We start from the raw sequence: 18039 nt of genomic DNA, 5'->3' as shown, positions 1-18039 counted from the left end.
GTTTGAGACCAGCCTCACCAACCTGGTGAAACCCCGTCTCAGTAGCATGTGCCTGTAATCCCAGCTACTCAGCAGGCTGAGGCAGGATAATCACTTGATTCCAGAAGGCAGAGGTTGCAGTGAGCCAAGATTACGCCATTGCATTCCAGCCTGGGTGATACAGCGAGACTCCATCTCAAAAATAAATAAATAGATAAAAAAAAAAAAAAAGAAAGAACTATTATTAGGTTTTGGACTGGATTTGGCTTATAGGCCATAGTTTGTTATCCCATGGTCTCTTCTACACTTAAGTCACCATGAAGGGGAGAGAAAATGATACAACACATGGCCACTTTTCTTTTCTTTTTTTTTTTTGAGACGGAGTCTCGCTCTGTCACCCAGGCTGGAGTGCAGTAGTGCGAACTCGGCTCACTGCAAGCTCCGCCTCCCAGGTTCACGCCATTCTCCTGCCTCAGCCTCCCGAGTAGCTGGGACTACAGGCGCCCACCATCACGCCCGGCTAATTTTTATTTTTTATTTATTTTTTATTTTTTAGCAGAGACGGGGTTTCACCGTGTTAGCCAGGATGGTATAGATCTCCTCACTTCATGATCTACCCGCCTCGGTCTCCCAAAGTGCTGGGATTACAGGCGTGAGCCACTGCGCCCGGCCTACATGGCCACTTTCCACAATGGTTGGGAAAACAAGACAGAAATATTTTTTAAATTGGCAAATAATATAAAGCTGCACATAATAAAGGGCTAAAGTGTGTGGGGATCCCACAGGCTAAAAGAGTCAAGGCATGAGGAGGACATGACTCTATGAGAGCTAGAATAGTCAGAACAGGATGCATGTAGCAACTAGTTGTACCAGGAAGAACTAGGTGGACTTATATAAGTGGAGAAAAGAAGGAAAGAGCACTCCAGGTGAGAGAAATAACATAAACCAGGATAGAGAAATGTGAATTAGCAGGTTGCATTTGAGGGAATGTAGGAGAAAGGCCTGTCTAAGCAGAATCAATTGGAGAAATTAATTCAGTCACTCAATAGATAACTATTGATCACTCCTGTGTGTCAAGCATTTTGCTAAACATTAGAGATACTGTGATGAGTAATCCTTGCCCTCCAATTGCTCACGGTCTTGTTAGAAGGACAAACAAGCAAGCAATTATAATACAGGATAAGATGCTTACACTGAGGTGTAAAACTCCCTGGAAATAACTATGGCAATTTAAAAAATTATGTCAATTCTCAACACTCCATTCATTTGCATTTAAGGTAGAGATCTGTGATTTAAACCATAAAGGGAATCCAAATGCAAAATAAAAATCCCTGTGTGACCCACACAAGGCCTGATTATTTAAATATTCAAACATAACTGCCTTTCCTAGAGAAACAGCAAAATCACATAAACTTCCTATAAGTGATTTTAGGAAACCCTTTGAAGATTATAATTTTAAAAGGGATTATTATTTTAATAGCTTGATTCACTGCAACTGGGCATTATGTCATTGGTCCTAACAATGCACATACACGTATCTGTAAACCTTTTCAGCAATGAGGTAAATTACTGTGGAAAAGCCTAAAAGTGTTTTTTCACCAGAGATCTTTAAGAAGAGATTTATATCTACCTGCATGAGATGGCTCAGGATCAATAATGCCTAGAGCATAGCATGAATTTTCAACTTTTTGATTTGAAATCTCTTAAAAGCATTCCAGTGAATATTTCTACAAATTATATCACTCATTCTTTAAAAATGTAGTAGTGTTACCACACTTACTTGAGGTAAGAACTAAAAATTCAGCTACGAGTGTTTAGAGCACCATGACCAAAGAAAATCGGAAGGAAATCATAAATCTTTTGCATGAGCCCCTAAGGAAAAGGCAACATTGTAAGGAAATAGCATGCAGTATGGAATTAGACAAACTGGTGTTCAGATTCTGATTCAGCCATTCACCAGCTATGACCTTGGCCAAACTACTTAACTTCTCTAATCTTCCATTCCTTCCCCTGTAAATTTGGGAAAAGAAAAGCTAATGCTCAGGAATGTTGTGAAGATGCAATGAGATGGTGTATATATGACACCTAGAACAGCGCCAAGCAAATAATAGGTACTCAAGAAATGTTAAAGTCCTCCATGTTTTCTGTATTTTTCTTCCTTCCTTCCTTCCTTCCTTCCTTCCTTCCTTCCTTCCTTCCTTCCTTCCTTCCTTCCTTCCTTCCTTCCTTCCTCTCTCTCTCTCTCTCTCTCTCTCTTTCTTTCTTTCTTTCTTTTTTTGAGACAGAGTTTCACTCTTGTTGCCCAGTCTGGAGTGCAACGGCGCCATCTTGGCTCACTGCAACCTCCACCTCCCAGGTTCAAGTAATTCTCCTGCCTCAGCCTCTCAAGTAGCTGGGATTACAGGTGCACCACCATGCCCGGCTAATTTTTTGTATTTTTAGTAGAGATGGGGTTTCACCATGTTGGCCAGGCTGGTCTCGAACTCCTGACCTCAGGTGATCCACCCGCCTTGGCCTCCCAAACTGTTGGGATTACAGGCGTGAGCCACCATGCCCAGCCCATTCTTTCTTCATTGCCAGTTTCAACTCAACATTTTTAGGCAATGACCCCAAGCAACAGGCACAAAGATGTCATTTGCGTGGTAAGTGAGCATAAAAGAGAGAACAGGCCTACCTATGTATAACCTTTCTTCTGTGGTTATTGTGGGCAGCATGTTGTGGGTAGTGCGACTTAACAACCAACTCTGCTATAGAAGGCACCTCTTGAACCTCCCCTTCCTCCTGAATCCAAATATGCATCTGCATTCTCCACTTTCACTGTTTCCTTTTAATGTTCTCTCAGCCATGGACCTCTCCTCAAAAGCCAGGGTCCTTGGTGAGCAGAATAAATAAATGGTGAGAAAGACCAGAGGAAAATATAATTTTCCTAGCGATACCTCCATTTTCTACAATAGTTAAGAAATATTATTTGCTTTTTCTCAGTTCATTTCCAAACTAATTCTCACACCCTTGGAATGCTCTAATACCAATACTGCCACTTGCGAAGAGTATGTCATTCGGGCTCCTCTATACGGCATTAAGATGAGGCTTCCTCAGTAAATAATATATGTGGAAGCTTCTCTGAGCTAGAACAAGCATACCTCTTTTGTGCATAGCAACTCCCATGACCTAGAAGTGCTTCCTGCAGTTATGTTCCTAAGCTCAATATTTCATATGCTTTGGAGCTGAGAGCCAAGAGCCCCGTCTCTTGCATGGTTGTTTTTATTTTTATTTTTTTTCTTAACACAGTCTTGAAATCTTCATTTATTCTATCCATGTTTGCTACTAAATGTACATGTAGTAGTGCTATTGCCCAATATGATTTCTGAATGGATTAATGATAAAATCCATTTTATATTTCCATGTACACAACTCACAGGATTCTTAAAGTATCTCAATCGTAGCATACCAATAGGTAAAGAAATCACTTTGCTATGAATCATATCTGAAGGACTGTGATCCCATATAGGAACATGTAAATAATCAAGGGTTTAGGTAAATGATATAAATACATTTGCACAAGCCTGAATGCATAAACTTCATACATGCAAAAATAGAAAAATATTAAGTGTTACATGAGTTATTTGCAATTATGTCTTAAAACACTCAGGGTATTTCTGAGTGTTCAAGTTAATGAAGTTCTTGAAAATATGGATTAATTTAAATATACTAAAATTATGTATTACATATATGTATGTGTGTGTGTATGCATGTACACATGCGCTATATATGGCTAATAACTGGCAAAAAACATGGCTACCCTAGTGGCTTTTGTCTTTATATAATAGTCACTCCAATAATGAGTAGTATACATTTTAAAAACACATTCACAGGATAGAGATCATATCTTAGACTGCTTTTGTATCCCGCTTAATGCCTGGCAGAATGTTCTGCACAACACAGTAAGCATACAGTCTTGAATGAAAGCTAGAAATATTCATTGTAGACTATGTATCTGTTCTTCCCAAGTCTATATTTTCTTTCCAGGTATATATATGGTTAACCATCATGAAATCGGTATTAAGGGGCAAATAGCATAAATTTTATGAGAAAGCCTTAGGCAGAAATAAAAGAGGACCGGACAAAATGAATATCATGTTTCCACTAGAAACTTTTACTCCTTGATTATCTTAAAAAGTCATGTTGTACAATCACCCAATCCTGTTTAAAACAGCACTCAGGCCGTTTATGTAGCTGATCTTGGATTAGCCCTTGTTGCACAGGAATGATTTACCACTGCAGAAAAGAAGAAATAAAGAGAAATATTATTTGAAATGTATGAATAAAAAACCATAATGCACCTAGAACACTGAATAAGACAAAAGCATAAATAACTCATTTATAATATTGATTTATGATTGTGCTACTGTAACTTGAAATGAGAGTCTCAACAAATTAGGCTATAAATAACACACAAATCTCATATTTATTTCATTAGTTATCATGCAGGTCATGATAAACGTGTCACAAAATAAAGGAATGAACTGGGTACTGCCAGCACTCCATCTCAAGCTGCATTCTTGCTTGTTTCTTTGGAAAGTTGTAAGTTAATGAATAGATGCTACTTTCTATGATACAGATGTCCTTCACTACTCGAATCTATTGAATTCAGCAATGAATACATATTCATGAATGTGCACTCTTCTCAAAACAGGGATTTAGATAGTCTACTCCATTAAACATAAGTTTATTTTTTCTTCCAGGTGTCAGCTAGGAAATCAACATTTTGGTCAGTGGCCTTTTCATAATGTTTGTCCTAATGGATGCCACCTGGAAATAAAATCAACTGATATTTAGTAGAGTATATTTTCCAAATTTCCATTCTAGGAAGAGTATTATTTTAGGAAGAAGTAATTAATTCTAACTATTAGAAATTAACATAGATTTATAAATACAACTGTAGCTCAATCTGGTGCTAATTAAAACAAGAGTTAAACAAAACTATATAATTCACTTTTTATTATACATTCACATTCTATTGATGATGATAATAATTAGAGCCTATGCTATCATCAACTTGATGTTTTCATAGCTATACTGTTTTATCTTGGTCATCCTACCATGGTTTCTATGTATCTGATGAGGCCAACTGTGTTCTGTGTCAGTCTGTTCCAGTTACCTGTGTTTTGATTTAGTGACTTGCCACATTGATATAATGTTTTACAATCATCTAAATGGTGAATACATATTAACTAATGTTTTAGTGTTAAATGTTCACACAAAACCTAATAAACAGTGCACCTCCAAACTTTCTTGGCTTCCTTTACAAGTAATACACCGTTTTTTTTTTTTTTTTTTTTTAAAAAAGACCTTTCAAATATTCTAGTCATGCTCAATCAATAAATACACCAAAATCAAACTTAAATAATAGCTTTTCTAGCTATAAAACAATACACACTTGACAATATGGAAGAAATACAGGAAATAATTTTGTCAAATTTTGTTAAGCCAAGAAGAATGGGAAACGGGGCGGTAAAGGCCATATGTATGCCAGATTCATATAGTGGTTTCTGTTCTTGATGTTGAGATCAATAAACATCTGAGCACCTTCTATGTTTCCATCACAGCGGTAAGATACTGTGGCTAATGAATATGATGCAAGTCCTTAACTCCTTAAAGACTAATGTACTTTGGACAACCATTCTATCCTATTCATCCTAAGTGACCACAATGATTACTAAGAGCAGCAGTCATGCTCATAGGTGATGGTGGCCAAAGGCTGACATTCGGAACATTACAATGGGCTAATATTCTACTCTCTTGCAAGAGCTGTCTCTTCTGTGGACAATATGATGGCAGAAGGGATGCAATGTGGAAAAATCCTAAGTAGAAAAATTTTACTTCTGTTTATTTTTCTAAAAAGTATTCCCCTGACAGCTTGGTCTGATTGACAGCTCTTACAGACTGACCTAATGAACCTTCAGCCTGGGAGCCTTCACACATTGCCTGATAAGCAGTGAACTCAAGTTTTACTGTAGCCATCATCTCCTGAGCCCCAGTGATCTGACTAAAGTGGCATGGCCTCCAAATACAACTGTGAACATTTATTGCAGGCCAATCCCAGCAGGAACGTTGTCAAACTGATTTTTCAGCTTTTATAGTCTCTCTGCAAATCAGCCCAAATCACATTGTTCCAGGTTTAGAGTAAGCATCTAATTGTGTATCCCTATGGCCTCTGCTAAGATTTTGCAAAGGTGTTAAATTATGGTATATGAAAACATCACAGAGCCACAAGTCTATATGCAAATTATCTGCTTATTCCCCTATAGAGTGTGAAAAATATTTTAAAGTTTTTTTATAAAACTACTGTTCATCTTATAGCTATTCTATTTGTCTGTTTCTTCCTTACCCATTAGGGTCAGTTTGTAAATGTATACCAGGGAAGATGAGACAAAAGGCTGGGGCAGGAATGATTCAGGATCGTGATTAACACCAAAGAAAATGTCCTGTACAAAGGGAATCCGCAAGTCACATTTAGAGGATTCTTCTACATTGTTTATGTTAGGTCTTAAAGTATAATTCCTCAGGAAAAATGCAGAAACCAGGATACTAGTCTACTACAAAGAAGGAAGACTTCATGCATTTATTTCAAATCTTTGTCAAACAACATCAAAAAGAAATTATTCTAACTATGACTAGTTTTCTAGAAACAAGAAGTGACTTACTCTGGAATTAAATGAGCATCGTGGGACTGTAATGCATGGAAGCTGTAGTTAACATTTTGAACTTCTGAAACCACTTTCATGGTGGACCTTTCCTATCTCATATTCTCAAATTAAATAAAACATTTGTTGCTCTAAATTTGGGATAAAAGGGTGTGTTCATCAGATTATACTACTTATATAGAATTTGAATTTAGCTTTAAATTGTCCTTCATTCCTCTTTGAAACTAGAATGATGAATCTGGACAGACTAATCTTTTGCAAAAAGTAACCACAGAAATGAAGATACTGCAATCCATAGAAAAAGAAAAAATATATACAATATTTTTCACTTCTTACCTAAAGCATATTTAATCAAATGTCTTTGAATTTGTCAGCAATACATATAAACATACCTATACACACATATTCTCTCTCTCTCTCTCAAGCTACCAAGCTACCAAAATAAAGATAGCCTCTAAATGCCAACATAAAACCAGGCAAACACCAATGGATTTGGTAAATCTATTTTGCTGAACCTCAACTACCCCCTCTGGGGCTTTGGCCTGTACTTGCAGCATTACTTTTGCATAACTATGGTAAAACAGCTGCAAGAGCAACAACAAAAACAAAGATTAATTCACTCGGCTGGTTCAGGGGGAGATTTGTGGCAAGGTGTTCTTCCTCTAAAAGCTCTAAATCCATCTAGTTTCCAATGTGTTCTAAGCATTTCAATCCATATTTTTTTCTATGTGGGCATAAGAAGAGAAGTATACTGACATATTTAGATCCTGGGTCACAGTAGGTGAAACAGATGTGAGACAAAATTCCGCTTTTTTAATACTTCAGTAAAGAGTCCCATCAAATTGTTTCTTAAGTCTCAAACGCCTAACTATAGATTTAACTGGGTATTTGTATCTTGTATACTTTTTAAAATCTTTGATTCTGTACATAATATGAATGATTTTTTAAACAACCTACATATGTTGGTAAGATCTGTCCTCTTCAAGGTAGTTATTTTAGGAGCTACAGAATTAAGTAATGATTCTATCATTGGCAAAAAACGTTTGTGAAGTCCTTCTTCGGGATATCTTTACAGTAGGCCTCACAGCCTTTTAAATAGTTTTGATGACAGCAAGTCTTTGACATTTAATAGATTTGAGTTTTAGAAAACAAATATTTCAGAGCCAAATTAATAAGTAACCTGGGTAACTAAGCTGTGCAATACTAAAGTTTGATTAAACACTAGACGTAACTGAAGAAATGATACTGAATTTCTTCTCTAGCTCAAATTCAAGGTACTGCAGAACATTCATTTGGATAAATAAATTCTGGTTGGGGCCAAGTGTGGTGGCTCTTGCTTGTAATCCCAGCACTTTGGGAGGCCAAGGTGAGTGGATCACCTGAGGTCAGGACGAGACCAGCCTGACCAACATGGTGAAACCCCGTATTTACTAAAAATACAAAATTATCCAGGCATGGTGGTGCATGCCTGTAATCCCAGCTACTTGGGAGGCTGAGGCAGGAGAATCGTTTGAACCCAGGAGGCGGAGGTTGCAGTGAGCTGAGATTGCGCCATTGTACTCCAGCCTGGGCAACAAGAGCAAAACTTCACCTCAAAACAAACAAATGAAAAAAATTCTGGTTGGTTTGGTAACAAAAGCAACATACAATCATCCCCGGGTATCCATGAGAAATTGGTTCCAGAACTTCCTTTGGAAACCAAAAAATTAGCAGATGCTCAAGTCCCTTATATAAGACGGCATAGTATTTGCATATCACCTATACACATCCTCCTGTATACTTTAAATCATCTCTTGACAACTTAAAATACCTAATAAAATGTTAATGCTATGTAAAAGTTGTTACATTGTATTGTTTAGGGGACATGGAAAAAGTCTGTGCATGTTTAGTACAGATGCAATTTTTAAAAATATTTTCGATATGCCTTTCATTGAATCCATGAATGTAGAATCTATGGATATGAAATGGCAATTGTATTCAGTAAAATACAGATAAATGCATAAATGTTTGTGTGTGTGTATGTGTGTGAATTCTAAAGCAAGACAAGATAGTTCATTTTACAGATTAGGAAATGGAGGGCCTGAAGTTAGTGTAGTCGTAGTAAAGTCCCTGGTATATAGTGAAGTGCTTAAAAAATATTTATGTAGCTAACGTGATGATCTATGGAGAAATAAACACTATACTTTAAAACTCTGTTAGAGTGCTAGGATTATAGGTGTAGCAAACATCTGTCTATTTGCCAGCCCTTCTCATACATTTCTCAGAGAATCTGCTCTTTCATCCAGTCCCTGGAAAAGGTGACAGTCCTATGCACCATGTGATCTTATCTCTGCTCTGGCTGATTGGCCACAGACTGAACACCTGACTTAAGGGAAACAAATTCACAGGCTAGCTGGGTCAGTCAGATTCTGTCACAAGAATCTGAACTTGGAGAGACCCATGTCACATAAAGATAGGCACTTGAAGTAAGCATCATACTGTATCATAGCTGTGGCAGTCATGTTCAAAGGAAACCAATGCGTGATCTCGACTCACTGCAAGCTCCGCCTCCTGGGTTCACGCCATTCTCCTGCCTCAGCCTCCTGATTAGCTGTGACTACAGGTGTGTGCCACCACACCCAGCTGATTTTTTTTTTTTTTTTTTTGTATTTTTAGTAGAGATGGGGTTTCACCATGTTAGCCAGGATGGTCTTGATCTCCTGACCTTGTGATCTGCCCACCTCAGCCTCCCAAAGTGCTAGGATTACAGGTGTGAGCCACCACGCCTGGCCCAAGAGCAACTTGTATTTCTAACTTTTCCATTTTAGTTCCAGCCTAAGACACTCATGGTCTCACTGTTGTTTCCTATCCTTGGATGTCCACAAGGTTGCTTCTCACATCCTTAAATACATACCCCTTCACTCAAGCTACCTTGTGTAGATTTCTATTCCATACAACAAAGCAGTGCCTATGACAATGTGGTAATGGACCTGATTCCTCCTTTTAGTTTGTCAATTAGAAAAATAATTTTTAAACTGTTCATGGAATGGCTGAATGCCCAGGGAGATTAAGTGATTCACTCCAAGTCATTCACACAGTGATGGGTCAAGCATTAGAAACCAGATCTCCTAACTCATCACAGACCCTGGAGTTACATAACCTTGGAAATGTTACTTAACCTCTCCTTGACTCAGTTTCCCCCACTATAACAGGGAATATAGTAATAGTACTTAACCTCTCTAATAGGATTTTTGTGAGGATTAAATTTGTTATTATATAATACAAATAGTAGAGGCCAGGAGCAGTGGCTGATGCCTGTAATCCCAGCATTTCGGAGGCCGAGGTGGGCGGATCACCTGAGGTCAGAAGTTTGAGATCGACCTGGCCAACATGGTGAAACCCTGTCTCTACTAAAAATACAAAAATTAGCCAGGTGTGGTAGTATACGCCTATAGTCCCAGCTACTTGAGGGGCTGAGGCAGGAGAATCGCTTGAACCCAGAAGGCAGAGGTTGCAGTGAGCCGAGATCGCCCCATTGCACTCCAGCTTGGTGACAGAGTGAGACTCAGTCTCAAAAAAAAAAAAAAAAAAAAAAAAATGTAATAGCTGATTGAAGCAGGGAAGGAACCTGACCTACAGGGGAACCATCCTAGGCTTGTCAAAGACTTGGGCCTTGTGCAAAAAACAAACAAACAAACAAACACAGGAGAAAAAAAAAAAGATTCAAATAACATTCCTGTCACAGGAACACAGAATTGGGACCCAAGAATCATTGTCAGGAGGAAGAAGAAGCAGTTAGATGAGGATAAGTAGTCTCGTTTCAAGCACTAAAGGGCCCAGGAACTCATGCTGTGAAGGACCGCAGAGCCACCTTGAAAGGACAGCAAAGATCCCATTTCCAGGGCTCCAGGTCTAGGTATATAATACATCCTGCCCTGAATTCCCTTGAGCCTTTCTGTATCTGTTCAATGAACACCCAGTTTAAGTAGCTTTTTGTTCCTTGTAATCAGAAGAGACTCAATTAAGTAAAATGCTTATTAATAGTATCTTAACTTTTTGTACAAAAATTAAAAGCAATCACACACACAAACAGCATAGAACGGAGGTCCCAGATGCTTCCTATTTCAAACTTTTTTTTTTTTTTTTTTTTAAGTGTTCTCACACTCTGTTGCAGCATGGTCATCACAATACTCTCATTTCTCTCTTTCTGGGTAAAAAGTGCGTTATCACCATGTTATCATCAGGAACTAGATGGCACAGGTCTTAAGAATGAGTAATTAATCATTCTATATCCATTTAGCATCATTGGATTCATTTTGTTTAACATGATAGATAATAGCTTAAGCCTACATTCTTCCAATTAAAATGTGAAAATGTTCTTTACAAAGGTCTTCTACCCTTACAAAGCTAAGCAAACTCTACAGCACATTCTATAATTAGCACTCTGAAAATATTTTTTAAAGCAACAAAACAGCAACCTGAGCACAAACCAAGACTACTGCAAATTGTAAACAACTTCAGATGATTTACAGCAAAAGAATTCGACAAAGCTTCCTTAATGTCAGGATATAAACAGTCCTTAGTGCTATTTAGTTAAATGATAATTATAAAACCCACTGAACTGAATGAGAATTTGGATTGTCAGACAAATGTTTGTAAGGGGTTAATTAATTCATATGAACTACACAGCTCAGCTGAAAATGGGCTCATTATTCTAAACCACCAACTTTGTCTGCTTCTTGTATAGTCCTCCTTTCTCCATCAGATTTATCCTGTTGCACCCCCACCCACAGTAACGAATGTCAGGAGATAGAAATATTTTAAAGGAAATGTGAGCTACAGGCATTTTGCAAGAGTACATCAGGGGTACAAAGATGTCTGCTGGAACACTGAAATGGGAAGATCATTTATTAGTGCACCATGGTTCATAACATCCCAAAGGGTTCAATATTTTCATTACGCATATAAACATACCCCCTCTTCCTTTTCAAATGCCTCATTACAGCTAAGCCTGGAGCTTTTTTCTTAAAAAGCTTTCCTCTGAAATTATTAATAATTTGAAGTTCCCTACAGGCCAAGGATATTATTACAGTCAAAATGCATCAATATGTATATATACTTATATACTCTCTTTTATGCTATTTTAAATAACAAAGTATTTAGTGGAAACAGTAAAGAATTTATAAGCTATATACAGAAAAGCCTAGAGGAAGATGGCAATATCCCAGACTCCAAGGAAACAGCTCTTGAAGCTTATTAGGTGGGTGTAGGAGACTGTAATAGGATTATGAGTTTTGGTTTAGCCTGTCCATCATTTCAAAATCCCCATAACTAAAGGGAATATCTTCATAGGGGTCTGAGTTTAATATTGAAGCTGCTTTATTTAATTCTTCCTATTTTATAATGCTGAGTGCTAATTAGTTCCATCCACTTTCTTCAGGCTTGTCAATAAGGCAACTTGGAAGCCAAGAACCTGCTGAATTATGGATTAACCAGTTCTGTAACAGCGTGTTCAAGCAACCTAGTTAGCTACTCCAAAATGTAATGTTATTATGGGCACAGGAAAGCATAAAATACTATTTTGTTATGTTCTGCTTGAAAGAAAAAAAATAACTCCCTACCAGTGAACTGTTTATTTCTGATGCATTAATGAACATTTCAGATATGTAAAACTAAAATAACATTTACTGTTGTGTGTGTTAAACATAGCCTATTAAATTCACAATAGCCATAATAATATTTACTACAAAAAACAAAGAAAAAGACAAACTAGTCTTAGAATTTGGAGTACAGAAAAGAAAAATCTTAAAGGCAGAAAGACTGAGAGACTGACATGAGTTCCCTCATCTACCTTCACTTTCATTGAACCTGCATCCCAATCTCCCTGGGCCTTCCCATCAGTTTCTTAACTCTTGCCATTTCAATTGACTCCTTTCTGGTGCAGCTAGATGCTAGAATCGGCCCTGTAGGGTCATACATTCTGGAATTAGAAGTAATGTTAGAGATAAACTGATGTAGCTCTCTTATTTCACAAGTGAATTAACTGAGATCCAAAGGTCAAGTGAACTATTCGAGGTCATACAAGCTAGTTGATAGTACAGTTAAAAAATGAATCCAAGTCTCCTGATTCCTTGTTCAATGCTCCTTCACTTCTACTTACCATCATAACTATCCCATTCAACCATGTCCAAACTCATTGCCCTCACTAGGCTGCTGAGCTATCCCCTCCACCAGGCATAATTTTTTTTAGCCACAAGGAATTCAGCCATGATCAAGCACTGACAAAACGCAACTTAGCTATGTCTACTGTGTGCTCCGTGGTTTGACTCCCCAAGTGTCCCCAAATCTCCCCTGCCTCCACAGGCTTCCAATTCTGCCTTCCTTTCTTCATTTCTAAATGATTAGCTTGATTTCTACCTTGTCAAAATGAATCTATCTCCCAGGAGTTTAATCATCTGCCTTCGCCTAGAAACCAATTGTTTTCTATTCTGCTCCTCTTTGTGGTAGAGACAACTCTCCTTTTCTCCCCTCCTGAAGATTGATTTATTTATTAAGGCATTTATTGAAATACATGTATTCCCTTCCTTACTGGCAACTTCAGTCTCTCCTTTTTTACTGCTGCCTTTTCTTTAAACTCTTTTAAACTATTCTTTAAACTATTTTAAACTAATAAAAATCATAATAGCAGTAATAATAACCAGCTAGTACATACAAAGTATTTATTATTGAGACAGCCAGGTGGGAGGGGGTCCCTGGAGAAACTCTAAACAGCCCACTGAGGTGGAGCCTCGTTAAGTTTACATTGAGGAGGAGACTGGCCCCTCCTCTTCCTGTGTGGAAGCTGGGATTCCAACATCCTGCTCTAGCAGGGACTCTGGCCTTGCAAGAGTCCCTGTTTCCCCCTTTTCTTCCTTTTCACCGAAAAAACCCTGTCTTACTCAAGATTCAAACTGTCTGTGAGCCTGAATTTTTGTGGCTGTGGGACAATGAACTCTGTCTTTAGCGGAACTGAGGAAAAGTTTTCCAACATTTTGTGCTAGGGACCATTTTAGGTACTTAGAAAGTATTAACTTCATTAATCCTCATAATAACCCATGAGGTAGGTATAACTATTATCCTCATTTTACAGATAAGGAAACTGATGCATAGGTTAAATAACTTGCTCAAGATACACAACTAGGAAGTGGTAGTGCCAGGATTTGAACCCAGAGAGCTTAGCTCCAGATTCTGTGCTCTTAACCATCATGCTGCCTCTTTAATATATGTCATATCCATACCATCACTTATGAGCTCTAATACACTGAGCAAGTTACTTCTCAGAGACTCAGTTTCCCGATATATAAAATTAAAATAATATTGCTAATTTTGTAGGATTGATATGAGGATTATGTGAACTAGAGAATATACATAACCCATCATGCCTGGCATATATAAACATCCAATAAATGACAATGTTATCATGATGAGATTAATAACCACCAAATTTGGCTTTTATCAACAAAATGTTCCAAGGAAGTACTCCCAGAGGGAGATAGCTCTATTATGTATTTAAGAAATCCTTACAAAACCCTGTTCTAAACACAATGTTAACTCATATAGTTCTCAAAACCACCACGAGGAAAATCCTACTATCATTTCCATTTTACATGTGAGAACATTGAGGCAGAAAGGTAATACACTGCCTCAAGGTCACAAAGCTAGTAAGTGGCAGAGTCAAGATTTAGACCCACACAGTCTAACTCCATAGTTTTTGGTATAACTATAGCACTAAGCGAGACTCTCAACTCTCCTTAGCCCAGTGGACTAAGACAAGCATCTTTACAACATGGCAGCTAGCTTGAGAGTAAACTTGAGACGCCCACGGCATGGAAGAATAGCATAGATGCATATAGTCACAGTAAGTTTAAAAAGGTGTTTTCTACTGTAGTGTTCCCCAAACTTGTCAGCTGAAGAGGATTATCTAGAGATTAAAAGAAAAAACAAAAACAGAATCCTTGGCCCCCTCCCATACCTACTAAGCCAGACTCTGGGAATGGAGATTAGTAGAAGTTAATAGAGGACCAAATTAGAATCACATAGGAAGCGTTTTCAAAATCCCCACAACCAGGACCTATCCATGGAGACTCTGCTTCAGCACATCCATGTTGGTTCCTAGACCTCACTTGTTACCTTTAGAGGATTCTAGAGAGACAACAACTTACTGAAAACTGACAGAGAGAAGTATTTATCATCCCTTCATTATATGAAATATACCTACATATAATCAAATAGTTGATGAGGGGGCATTTTTGTTTTTTAAGAAGTCGTCAAACTAATTAAAGGAGGAATAATAGAATAGTACTCTTTTGAACTAATGGACCTAGAGAATCATCAGCGGCTGCTAATATAACAAAAAGAGTCAACCAGCCATCATGTGCTCCCATGTAAAACCTCACAACACCAACAACAATAAGGACGTCTTGACAAAAAGGTAAAACCTGAATCTGATCAAGCCTTAGAGTGGCTTGGTTTATCTAACTATAAATTTATAGAAAATATATGGAGTAGGGGGACAGGCAAAGAAACAGGTAAATAACACTAATGTGATGCAATAAACAAAATATAAACTCAATCAGACAAATGACCTGGTTGCTTCAACAATAACAAGTGGGCTGGGCATGGTGGCTCACACCTGTAATCCTAACACTTTGGGAGGTCAAGGTGAGAGAATCGCTTGAGCTCAGGATTTTGGAAAGAGAGAAAGAGAGAAAGAAAGAGAGAAAGAGAGAAAGAGAGAAAGAGAGAAAGGAAGAAAGGAAGAAGGAAGGAAGGAAGGAAGGAAGGAAGGAAGGAAGGAAGGAAGGAAGGAAGGAAGGAAGGAAAAAAAAGACCTCTGAAAATTACAAGAAAAAAAGAGAAACAGATGAAAAGGTGGAGCAGTCAGCCTCCAAGATGATCCTCCCCAATTATCCCAATCCCTTGGTATTCACACTCTGGTGTAATTCTCTCCCACATTGTTTCTGGGTTGGTTTTTGTGATTGGTAGAATATGACACAAGTATTGTTATATCGCTTCCAAGACTAGGATACAGAATGCTCTGTGGTTTCCTCTTTGCTTTCTCTCTTAGATCACACACTCTTGGGGAAGCCAGCTGCCATGTTGTAAAGGTGCTTGTCTTAGTCCATTTGGGCTACTATAACAAAATACCCAGTGATATTTATTGCTCACAGTTCTGGGGGCTGGGACGTTTAATATCAAGGCACCAGTAAATTCGGTATCTGATAAGGGCTCATTCTCTGTTTCATAGAGGCACTTTCTCGGTGTCCTCATATGGTTGAAGGAGCAAACATGCTTCCTTGAACTTCTTTTATAAGGGTAATCACTTTCCAAAGACTTCACCTTTTAATACTACCACATTGGAGACTATGTTTCAAAATATGTATTTTGCGAGGACAAAACATTCAGACCATAGCAACAGTCAAGAAGCTCTATAGAGAGGCCAGTATAGTGGAGAAGTGAGCTTGGAGTAGATCTTCTAGCCTCAGTCAGGCCCAGAGACAATGGACTACCATCTCATGACAGACACTGAAACCATCACTCAGCTAAACTGCTCCCAAATTCCTGACCCACAGAAACTATGAGATAATAAACATTTGTAGTTTTAAACTACTACGTTTTAAAGGTAACTTGGTATGCAGCAATTGATAACTAATTGATAATTAACACAAGGGGGATTCCATTGTTAAAAAGAGACTTAACAGAACCATAATAATGAATCAACTTTGTTTAGTTCCCAATTCAAACTAACCAAAAAGAGTAGATAATCGGCTGGGCGTGGTGGCTCACACCTGTAATCTCAGCACTTTGGGAGAGGGGCGGATCATTTGAGCTCAGGAGTTGGAGATCAGTCTGGCCAACATGGTGAAACCCCAACTCTACTAAAAATACAATAATTAGCCAGGCGTGGTGGTGGGTGCCTGTAATCCCAGCTACTCGGGAGGCTTTGGCAGGAGGATTGCCTGAACCCAGGAGGCAGAGGTTGCAGTGAGCCGAGATAGTGCCACTGCACTCCAGCCTGAGTGACAGAGCAAGACTCCGTCTCAAAAACAAAAAACGAAACAAAAAAACCAAAGCAGATAATCAGGGAAATGTAAACACTAAATAGATATTTGTTATTAAGAATTATTTTTCTTAGTAAGATATGATAATAGTATTTGGTTATATTAGAAATAATCATCTTTTATGGATGCTTATAGAAACATTTACAGATGAAAAAAATATAATGTCTGAGATCTGTTTCAAAATATCCAAGAGTAGCAGTATGGAGAAAACAAAATTGATCAAGAATTAATCATTGTGGAAGCTGGGTTCATGTTTTTTTTTTTTATATTATTGTATTTTGTTTATACTTGAAAATTTCAAAATAAAGAGTGAATAAGTAAAGAGAAAAAAAAAAAAACCATTGACTGACTATTAAGGCTCCACATCAGATGAAGCAATTCCAACCAAGCCACCCAATTAGGAGAGGCACAGTCCCAATAGCCAAATAGGGCTCATCTATGGGTATTAGTGCCTGCAAATTCATACATGGTACACACATACTGTTATATACATATCCTTATCTCTTACTTCTTTGGTGTGTCCATGTCTTTTCTCCTCAGCTAGACATAGGATAGTAACTTAGGGACATACACTGTTTATTTATTGTTTGGTTTATCATTGAGGATTGCTTTTAAGTTCAAGGAGGACATGAGCATTTCTGTAGGAAGAAGTCAATTTAAAGAAAGACATTAAGAAGGAAAGCAGCATGATTCTGAAGGAGGTAAGAGGAATGAGATTAGGAGCACAAAGTTTGCCTCAGGAAGTGACACTGAGGGAAATGAAGGGAACTTGGAAAAGATGGTCATTTACTAAGACTGTCAGGTGCGAGTTTCAGTTTGAGGGACTACAGAGAATAGAGAAAATCTGGAAGAATAGCCAAGGCATATGATTCAGTGAACAGTGAACAAGGAGACTGCTAAGGAGTGATGAAGATGCAACTAAAGCTACAAACATACTTCAAACATATAAAATAAAGGTAGTATTTAAGATTCTTCCCCAAGGGCAGTGAATTTATTTTTACTATATTTGGTTTTGTTGTTGTATTTCATTATTACATTTAAGGGGAGAGGAATGAGTAACAATAACTGTGCTTCAATTGTAACACTACTAACAGGGAGATATTCTAAATACATTATTCTTTATGGTGTATATGTTTTCACAGGAAACTTTCCCAATAGCTTGAATAATTTATGATTTGATTTTAATATTTTGCAATCATTTGGAAGTATGTAAATATTTATTCTCTTATTTCGTCAAAGTCTGAAAAAAGCAAGGATCAACAGCAAACAAGTAAACA

The 18039-nt window shown here is 37.8% G+C and overlaps 1 protein-coding gene across 5 annotated transcripts in view; it reads right to left on the bottom strand.

The window, feature by feature from the left end:
* The window catches only part of DIAPH2 (diaphanous related formin 2), a 931860-nt gene that overhangs the window by 125310 nt on the left and 788511 nt on the right, over nucleotides 1-18039 (bottom strand). For 3 of the 5 annotated variants that reach the window (XM_025372653.1, XM_025372655.1, XM_025372656.1), the window contains one exon: nucleotides 4112-4254. The exons of the other annotated variants lie outside the window; for them this stretch is intronic. In XM_025372653.1, coding sequence (XP_025228438.1) covers nucleotides 4205-4254 — 50 coding nt within the window. In that variant the 3' untranslated portion in view covers nucleotides 4112-4204. Of the gene's footprint in view, nucleotides 1-4111; nucleotides 4255-18039 lie in introns of those variants that run through there. 5 annotated transcript variants of the gene reach the window in all.

Source organism: Theropithecus gelada, chromosome X (assembly GCF_003255815.1).
Source record: "Theropithecus gelada isolate Dixy chromosome X, Tgel_1.0, whole genome shotgun sequence".
Lineage (NCBI taxonomy): Eukaryota > Metazoa > Chordata > Mammalia > Primates > Cercopithecidae > Theropithecus > Theropithecus gelada.
Note: the sequence above shows the minus strand (reverse complement) of the source record. Positions and strands in the feature narration are given on the sequence as shown.